At 39.7% G+C, this 10,324-nt stretch overlaps 1 protein-coding gene across 1 annotated transcript in view; it reads right to left on the bottom strand.

Annotated features, from left to right (window-relative positions):
- RTN4 (reticulon 4) overlaps nt 1-8,097 on the bottom strand; it is a 16,105-nt gene extending 8,008 nt beyond the window's left edge. Inside the window, exons 1-3 of the mRNA XM_009709519.1 lie at nt 8,036-8,097; nt 4,111-4,318; nt 1,293-1,431 (exon numbers count right to left, since the gene is read on the bottom strand). Coding sequence (XP_009707821.1) covers nt 1,293-1,431; nt 4,111-4,318; nt 8,036-8,051 — 363 coding nt within the window. The 5' untranslated portion in view covers nt 8,052-8,097. The remainder of the gene's footprint in view (nt 1-1,292; nt 1,432-4,110; nt 4,319-8,035) is intronic.
- Nucleotides 8,098-10,324: the final 2,227 nt, after the last annotated feature.

Below are 10,324 nucleotides of genomic sequence, written 5' to 3'. Positions count from 1 at the left end.
CTTTCCCTCCTGAGAAAATGAATCTTTACCACGAGCAGCAGACCCCAGGTAACAACGCCTTATCATCTTTCCTTTCTCCAGAGGGAAAGGACTTACTGTCAGAGACTTGCACAAACTCTGTGCTTAAGTTGGAGCATAATGAGAAAGTGGATCTAGAAACTCTGGGTAAGACCCTATTTCTATTCCACAAATACAACAAAGACTTTTACAGCCTTCCTATTTTTCTCAAAGTTTCATTAGAAACACCTTCCCCCAACCCCACAACTCCTCAAAGGACTTTACAAAGCACTAAGGAAGGGATTTACTGGAGGATAAATGCAACTTTATTTCCAGAAGATTAAGCAAACTGAAAAAGAAAGGGACAACACGTTGTACTCAGTAAAGGAAACAATTGTTTGAAAAATGAAGAAAGGCGATTAGCTTGAAAGGAGAGTATACAATTCTCACAGAACAAAACTGAAGAGTTTTCAGCCAATTTTTTATTATTATTCACTGTCAGTTTTGTTCTGCCACCTTCAATAAATCCCATTAAATACTACCTGGACATAGTCAAGAAATCTGTTAGGCAGTATTGCATACTTTAGGGAGAGTAACTTGCAAAACCCATTTCAGTACTTCTCATCACTAAAAGCAGCAGCTGTTCCCACCCAAACTCAGGGACTGAAACAAATGTCCACCTTCCCAGTAAAACAAGGGCATCGCTCAGTCCCCACTCTTTCAGCAAAAAAAATGGACACAAGAACTCCTGCTGTTTCAGACAAGTAACTGTACACTAACCAGTTGCTCCTCTCTGGACAGAAACCAACAGGAAAAAACAAAACCAAGCCAGACTATGGCAGTCTAGCCCAAACCACAGATTTTCAAGAGGGACAGATATACGTTAGTGACACATTCTGAATGCCCATATTGGAGCAGTGTCTTGTTTTCTTAAAAGATTTCTGCTGTTAAGAACCAGCAAGGAGGTGTAACAGCTGAACTGCATGCACCCAGAGCTTATTTCAGCTTTCCGTTCCTTTTTATTATACTGTCAAAATAAAGTGCATAAAGTTATCCACTCTATTACTGCACGCAGTGCTTTATATTCAACTCAGCGCTAACAGAAAGCTATGCTTCTTGAAAAACAAAAGGGTTATGACTTCCAACAAGCCAACTAAAACTCATTATTTACTTATACAGAGCCAAAGATGCTATTGTTCATTCATGCTTCTAAGGACCAGTGGGCTTTGCTAACCTAGGTCAGCAAGGAATCTGTTTACACAAGGCTGCTGTAAGTACAGCTGAAGCAAACTTACCTTCAGAGAATCAACTAAGTCATCGACTAGGAAGAGACGTCTCAGCTCTTTGACTGTGCCGTTAATGTGACCAAGCACAACATTACTGTACTTCTGAATAAGCTCTTCAGACACGGCTACATCGGACTCCAAGTAAGCCCTGCAAGAAAGAAAAGCCTATGAAACTTTACTGTAAGAGTGCTGTCAAACTATCAACATATGTTATATATACAGTATCAACACAGGTTCTTTTCATGTTACAAAGAAAAAAACCTCAGCATATGAGGAATGCTAAAAGGCCAGAATTAACCTAAGTAATTCTTAGGTAACACAAAAGTGAACCTTGAAAAAAACCTTACAATGAAACAAAACCCCCCAAAATGTTTCTTTCTTACTGCTATGTTGTGCTAGGGCATTTACTAAGTGAGAGACAGGCTGGGGGGTGTGGGGCCTGTGTCATTCTCAGGTTTTGCTATTGTATTAGGTGGCCTAATACTCTACCAGACTTGAGATTCCTTCATTTCTCAAAGAGAAAAAAAAATCCTACAAAAGCAACATATCCATTCATACTGCTGGAAGGCACTTCTGGAGTTACCATTAAGCTGTAACAAACACACTAAGGCACAGTAAAATGAGCAAGTTTTTCATCATTTGCTAAAGAAATTTCTTACAGTTACTGACAGCAGTCCTTTTAACAGAAAGATGTAAGCTCCCATCTGGTTAAGTGTTCTTTTTGCTACAAGACGACTTTTATCTGCAGTTGCAGTGGCTATGGCAATTTAAACTCTTTAAACGAAGTTTAATTTATTTATATAATTGGCATGTTGGAGGTAGAAGGAATAATGCAGCACATCTGTAACAGGGCAATCAGTTTACATTACTACAGTTGTTAAACTTGTGCTTTTGTTTAGGAGGAGATTCTGCTTTGGGGTCGTTTTGTTTGTTTGTTTTTTTAAATAAAAACCGCATAATGGAGGCTCCTATGTATGTCATTTAAGGCAAAGTTAAACATGGCCTTGTGGCAAGTCCAAAATAAATTAAAATATTGTAAACAATAACTACAGAGGGCGGCCATTTCAAGGCTACATTCTGCTATCCACACTTGGCTTGAATCTGTACACCTCTCAACTCATCAGCAAGATACTCAGTATCTGAATCAAAAATTAAATTGATCTCATGGACGTGCTCTTCACTGTCAAACTAAATTCAAGTAAAAATATGCTTCTTGTAGTTGAAACTATACAGATAAAAAGTAAGCGCCAGGTACGTTGGACAAGAATGTCTAGAAGCTTCTTATGAATATCAGTATTTTTAGAAATAAACTGCAGGAAGAGCACAGGTAGAACAAGTTTTGCTTGTTCTTGCTAAGAACAAACTTAACTGGTAAACTTGGAAATGCTGTTTGGATATCGAAGAGCACTACTGGCTAGACAGAGCAAACAGGATTTCTAGCTGGGAATTATTCACCCTAGTGAGGCTGAACAAGGAGAGCCACACAAGGCCTTGATGGTTAAAAAAAAAATCTAAGTTTACAAAAGATACATACTTCATACTGCTATACTGAATGTTGTTGCCAATTGTTCAGATGTATTTTCTTCATATCAGATCTAAGCTTGAGAGCAAATACTCCTTTTTTTCCCCCCCGAGACTTGTCCCACAGCTGTTTTAGGCACAGATTGGCTTCCGCTGGGTAAATGAGCCACTACACATAGTCAGGGAGGAATGGAGGTAAACCCAAGAAAACATTTTACTTTGCCTTATTGAAGATAATGGAAGAGAATGAGAATAATTGGGAGCGCGACAAAATTAGTAAGAGAGGTAAATAAGAGGGCAAGCAGGAGTTTCTGAAAGGTGCAAGGGAAGTTGAGATTGAACCACTTCATTGATGAATAAAAGGAGAGAAGCAAGTCTGAGCAGTGTGGGACAGGGCTGGTACGGAAACAGGAAACATCCACTCTTAGAAAGTACTCTAACGCATTAATAAGTTTTTATTTCTCTTAAGATGCAGCTTTCCAATAATGGGCACCACTGTACTCCACAGAGGAAAGGATGAATACCACAGATACCATATTCCCACACTGCAGGGAAGTGCACACACGGCATGCCCCAAGGACTTCGCTCATCACTTAAAGAGCTTGTCGGTCCTCTTTGAGGACATAAATTAATCCTCTGATTCAACTCCTCGAGCCTTAGAATTCTAAGTCCAAGCTTCTGGATTTCTGATCTGCAATAAACCTGGCAGGCTGCAATGAACCTGGATTCTGCTGATGACAAGGCAGCCTGGCATGTGGAGAACACAGCTATGCTGCTACACACTAAAACATAAATTTTAACAGCATTCTTAAAAAAAAAAAAAGTCAAAAAAGATGAAAGTATCCCCTGCTATGTTTATTCTGATTTTTGCTAAATATAGTGCATTGAAAGTGCTGCGTCTCCTGGGTATTCTTTACATTTTAAATTTTGTACATCATCTGCGACTGGTTCACATTCTGACTATAGACATTATATATACATATATAGTATACCATTCTAAAATGCACACATTACTCCATTAGATTTAAGTATTTAATTTTTTTTAATCTAACTTAAGACACTCCAGCATTCCCAGGGATATCCCCTGTACCAGGTGCTCAGTTCATTTTTTTTTATGGCTATGTATGCCTACTGAGAAAAACTGAAAGACTACTAATCATAGGCTGGGTAACAGATTTTTCAGTACAGCGACTATTTACATGATTATGCAACATATTACGGCGTATGTCATCTACTGCTTCTAACAGCACCAATACTGCTATTCCCCAAAACACACTTTTTTAATTAAAAGAAAGAAAAATCTCACCTGAACGGGTGGCCTTCATCAGACTTTTGGATTGCCTGGATAACTCCCTTGTATATCCTAAAGCTGATCGTCACAGAAAGCAGGGCCAAGGCAATATAAGCTGTCACACTCACGATGCTGAACACTGTTAATGAAAGCAGCAGGAACAAGCTGGCACCAAACACCACTCCCGTCTTCTTAATGTCTCGCCAGTAAAGGAGGTCAACAACTAAAATTTTAAAGAAGGTGAGAAATTAGAACAAGATACCTTTTGCATCCACATGAAAACAGTAAAACATGATTCACGTGACTGCTGAGAGTCATCAAGAATGGAACTTGCGATCTCACTGTCAAACCAGAGCTGAAATTAGAACTAGAAATAGGCTATGTTAGCACTGATTCTGCATTGGTCTTCAGATTATTGGGATTATTGTTATTAGGATTACCTCAAATGTAATTGTTAAAATTTAAGAACAGTTCTGCCCTTAAGCAATGTCAGACTTAGTCTCTTCAACTACTGTGCTATGTTCTGCACCAGAACCACAGCAGTTTGTGCTACAGTTCATTTTATTTTTGTGCATTTTGTGGAGCTCACTCACTAAATAGATTGATTCTGATTCCCTGTTAGGACAAACGACAAGACACTAACAGATCTCTAAACCATTTTATCTTTGCAAGTCTGGTAGAGGCAAAGGCACCACTCAAGACTCATTAGAAGTTCATTTTGTCTCCTTTAGACTGAAGACATTTCCATGGGAGTTTATAATGTTGATTACGGGTGACAGACTGAGCCATCAAGAGGGAATAATCTCACTGAAATTTCGATCCAGGCTAAATCTGCTGTGCTCCAAGGCAAAATACTTCATTTGTAAGGCGAGTTTATTTTTTCCTTAAGTGACCCTCATGAGAGAACACTGTATTATGCCATTTTTAGCATCACTGTTTAAACTAAACCCTTGCACAAGTCATAGGTAATGGCTTAATACATCCATTGCTGCTTGCTTTGTTTTGAGGTGCTGTTGCATCCAGTTGATTACCTCACTGAAGTCATGAAATCTGGCAAACGGGATTCTCCATTGCACAGTACACAACTGGGCAGAGGCATCTAGTCCAGTTTTATACTTTTATGATGAAACATACAATAAAATTCACCCTTCATGATTTCTACTTCCACAGCTGATTAGATTTTCAGAAGAACAAATTCCTCTTCTGCATCAAAACTGCTTGTTAATAGCAATAATGTATTAGATACAGAACTCAAGATAAATGACAGAAAAATTAATACTATGACACCACAAGTTTAGGAATCTTATCCTAAACATCACCAAAGCTCATTGTAAAATAGCATATCACAATTCAGAACAGGTTCTTACTTTGAATGACTATGAAAGAAAATTTTAAAAAAAATTTGTCTATTATTTCTTACAGGATGAAAATATAGCAATGCACCAACAGTAAATACTTAGTAGCCTCTGTAGGGCAAAGTTTGCATAATCCCTTTGTAGGTACAGCATGAAAATGCCAGTGGGGCTACTGTGCAATTTCACAGTGTTTCAGAAGCTGAAGTCCTTTCCTAATTATTTCCGCAGGGAAACCGTACTGAGCAGCAGGCGCTGGAAAGATGAGAATCCGGGTGAGAAACTTCAAGCTGCCATTTTCATAATGCAAAATATTTTATCCAAGTATTTAATTCCCATTTCCGTAGAAATTTCCTTAAGTTCTACAGACAGAACCAGGTTACAGTTGCCTGAACACCTTAGATTTATCACAAACCAAAGATTTGCGGAAAGAAACAGCCTCACCCCTGCACCACCACTTGGTTCCGTCACACACAGAACGAGCCTGGTTCTCTGCATTCTGCTGACAACTACCGCACCAACAAAAAAAATAAAATAAAAAAATAAAAATAAAACCTAAGCAGCCAGCCGGATCAGATTCTGGTTGTGGTTCACTGTGTGACTCCACAAACGTACAGGGTAAGCGAGCGAGCAGCCAGCTGAAGGAGGTGCCGCTCCTCCTCTCGGAACAGCACCAGTCCAAAGTCCTCGTCAAATTGCAGCCCACCCTACCCACGCACCCTCCTGACCTGTTATTCTGTTGGGTCTCTTCATGTTACAAAGCTGCACTTCTATTTTCCCTGTCAAAGAAATGAAGCTCTAAGCAAGACAACTTTTCTTTAATATTTGTAAAAATCAACCACACACAAAAAATCAAGTCATCACAGAATTCCTTTTGTATGGGCTATAATCCCTCAATTCAACTACATTTTCTTTGGTTTGGCTTCTAATCACAAAAGCGTCTGTTAGTGTCTCTGTACACCTTACGTTAAGCAAGTTTAGCACGTAAAAGGAGCTTGTGAGCTTGACCTATGAATCGTTGTAAACCGTAAACCTAAGTTGAGCTGCAAGTATCCATAACGCCTGGGTGAGATTTTCAAAACCAGTCTTGCCAAAAAAAGTTGCTGGATTTTGTGCTCCTCAATCATGCAAGAAATCTTTACAAAAACTCATTTCTTTCTGAGTACTGCTGCAAACACTGAAATTCTATTTATTTTTAAATGCTGCAATTTGAGCATCCATACATTCAGACTTGGGTGCTGCTCCCGTATCATGTGACACACCAAGTATGAGCCCTACTCCTCTCCGTTTGCAGGCGGCGTTAGTCCTGTAAATGAGATACTCCCTCCTCGGTAACACAGTTTTAACGCCTCCCCACTGATAGCGGGTTCTTACTGCTTCCTAGGAAATCACTTACTACAAGCAGAAACGCATTATACCTGAACCCTGTTATAAGGAATGTAAAGACAGTAATTCATCTGTGTGACAGTTTCCAAAATACAAGAAACAAAGGTAAATGGCTGGAATTGAAGCATACGACAAATGCCAAATGGCCTCTAGCGATCCATCTTCAAGTCTTTTGTTCCCAGCAATCTATAAAAAAAAAATCCCCAAGCTAGGACCTCCCAGGCCAGAGTTAAGCTGCACCCAGCGCTTGTTCCCTCACTCTGTCTCCACTCCATTTGGAGAACCACCAAATCAGCCGGAGCTTAATGACACAGATATCTGGTTTCATTGTTAAGTCCTCAAAGGGAAATTCTGTGTTAAAAGTCACTGAAAACTCAATTTGTAATTCTCAGTCCAAGAGAGTACACGATGAAATTGATTTATATTCTCCAACTGATCAGATTTATATTTCTTTCTAAAGTGAAAGAAAAAAGATTACTAGAATTACTAGAAGCAGCATTACTAATTCTAATTACTAGAATTACTGCATTACTAGAAGCAGCTTTCTGGTTTTAACTTACACACAAGGTATTCACAGCAGATTTAAAAGAAAAAAAAAAAAAAAACAAAACACAAAAAACCCACAACATAAAAACAAAACCCCCAACCAATTCTCAGGAACAGCCCTGCCAAACTGTACCTTTCCTCATGGCAACTGTTTTAATCTTTATTTTATACAATATGAATTACAATCTCCTGCATTTAATGCAAGTATTCCAGGCCTATTCTAAAGCAAGAACAGCTGCCTACATTTGGTAAGCACGAACTGTCACTTGGCACGTCTAAAAATAGTACCGTACTGCTAGCATCCGTGCCTTACATGCAGAACTCATCCAATTACATTTTGCTTTTAAAGCAAGTGCCGTGATAGGTTTATCACTGTATATATATTTTTTTTTGAAGTCTTTTCTTTCTTTCACAGACATTTAACTTAAAACTGCACAATTCATATCGGTTTTTGATGATAAAACCAAGTGGTTTAACATATTTAACCTGATAATCCTCTCTTTAAAAAAAAAAAAAAAACAAACCACCCCTGAATCAAGTAACCCTCTTGGTTTGTTGTTTTTTTTTTTTTTTTAGAAAGAGAAATTAAAAGCCTCGAGATATACGAGCGAGTTTAATTCACATGTATTAAAGAAAACCAAGAAAAAGGGACTAACCCATTTTGGCATCCATCTTGAGTGTGCCTGCATGCACCCAGATCTTGCACAGCTGACTACCCAGAGCCTTTTCACTTCCTGCGAGGGCACGGGGAGGTCGGCCGGCAGATATACGCAACTGCCTGCCGCCCGAAATCTCGCCGGCCCCCGCCAATGGCGGCCTCTGCGCTAAGTCCTTGGAATGCAGCTGCCCAGCGAGAGAGCCGCGTTCACAATGAACAACTACTCTCTATCCAGTATTTAGAAAGGGAACAAAAAAAGGGTTTCAGCGCCAAAGAAAGGCTGTTTGTGTAAAAGGAGAAGGAAGATTAAAAAAAAAAAAGCAAACAGTGTACGATTTACAAACACTGTATGGACAACGGCCATTACACTAGAACCTTTCTCTAATGGGAAAGGTAAGCAGAAATTCTTTATATTCTTCAAATAATAGTAAAAATAGTGTAGAAGCACTAGTAAGAGCCTTTTTGGGATCAACTTAAGAACAGTCAGCGTTGTGCTAATATAGAAACATAACAGAAGCGTTGAGAACAGGCAGCTTTCAAACGCATCTGAAGCAGGCAGTGACAACTGTCACCATAGCACCATACAGGCTGCTACGAAGAAAATTAACTCTAGACCAGCAAAAACCAGTACACGACCACAAACAGGCAAATTGCTGTTAATTTCTGTTTAGAGAGGCATTTCCCAGTGACACTAAATACACTTCATATTTACACGACAGTGATCTCCAGGGTTTCCGCTGATGTTTTACACAGAGTACCTAGCGGGCACGATCCGACCCTGCAGTTTCACGTTCAAAGCCTGAGCAAGCCCGGTGTGGGGCTGCCCCAGCTAGAGAAGGACCAACCCCAAGGAGAAGCCACCAACCCATCATCAAGTGGTCAAAGTCTGACGAGAACCAGTAGTATAGTCTGGGGTTTGACATTTTCAACATTTCTTACATCAGAATGACCATTTAAAATGACGGTTGACATCCTAAGCAGGAGCAGTTACAGACTGGGGCACAAAATTCAAGCAACCTTTTACCTTGCTCAGACATGGTGGAAGCAAGTTTGGTCCTTGACTGCCTTGCTGCAAGTCAGTAACAACCACACGATCCCAGGCTGGTGAAACTGGGCGGTTATAGCATGACCGCACGTAGTGCCAAGCACGTGGAGCTGACTTCAACCAACAGAGCTTTCCCTGTCCCAGGGACAGACGTTACAAAGGAATGGCACGTCCAGTGGGACCACCAGGCGTCTCTAACTGGATCCCAAAGGTCAGAAAACAAGGCCGCATCACACGCATTGCAGACTTGGCACATCTGCCCCACAATCCCTAGCAAGAAAAAGTGATGCAGATTTCACAAGTACAGGCCAGAATGAAAATGAAGTCAGACACTACCAGACTGGCCCCCAAAAATGCAAATACTATCTCACAATTACTAACGAGCCAAAGCGGTCTTTTTCTTTCATTTCTACTTAATCGTATACCCATGCAATTTTAAAAGACCAAGGGCTGCACAAGCCTATGCAACCTTTTCCACCATTTAACTAATATGAACTATCTGAATTCTGATAGGTTTTCAGCACATTAATAAGAAAAAAAAATAATCCTGGGATAGCCTAGGAGTACAGCTGTGGTATTCACTCTACCATTAGCATTATTCAGCCATTAAAACCTGACAATTCATTGAAATCATTACAAATTAAATAAATAAATGTTACATTTTAGTACCGATTACTCCATGGGGGCCTGTCTTTAAAAGCGCTAAAAATAAAAGTCATGCCATCCCCAGGGTAAACCTATTTCATCCTGCCTCTCTAGACGATCGATACCACAGGTATTAATCAATACCACAGGTTGTATCACTGTCATTATGCTGGTTCCTCAATTACTATGGCTGTAGCACAAGAAACACGTGTACCAAAACTCAGTTTAGGATTATATTAATTAGAAAGGAGTGCTTTAGCTGGAAAGTCTAACTATGAACCATAATTTTGGCTCTTCTCTGGTTTTAGATTTGATTGTTACTTTTTTCTTTTTAAAGTTATTTTTTAGCATGGAAAGAAGCATGTTGCAATATTTGCTTCTGTATTTATTTGGGGGCAAGATGAATGGTGTAATCAGCCCCTGAACTTTACCCATCATTTTCCATGCCACTGGATCCTGACCTAACGAAGGAAGAACACATGAAACAAGGCATCTTCGTCTCGTTATAAACAAAGCTACCAGAAACCATACTAAAAGAGGCTTCAAGAACAGTTGCAAAAGGAGAGGAACCAGACTCTTCTGCTTTCCCAGAAAACC

The sequence above is a fragment of the Cariama cristata genome, unplaced genomic scaffold, assembly GCF_000690535.1.
Source record: "Cariama cristata isolate BGI_N322 unplaced genomic scaffold, ASM69053v1 scaffold20431, whole genome shotgun sequence".
In the NCBI taxonomy this organism is placed as follows: Eukaryota; Metazoa; Chordata; class Aves; order Cariamiformes; family Cariamidae; genus Cariama; species Cariama cristata.
This window is presented reverse-complemented; position numbering and strand designations above follow the sequence as displayed.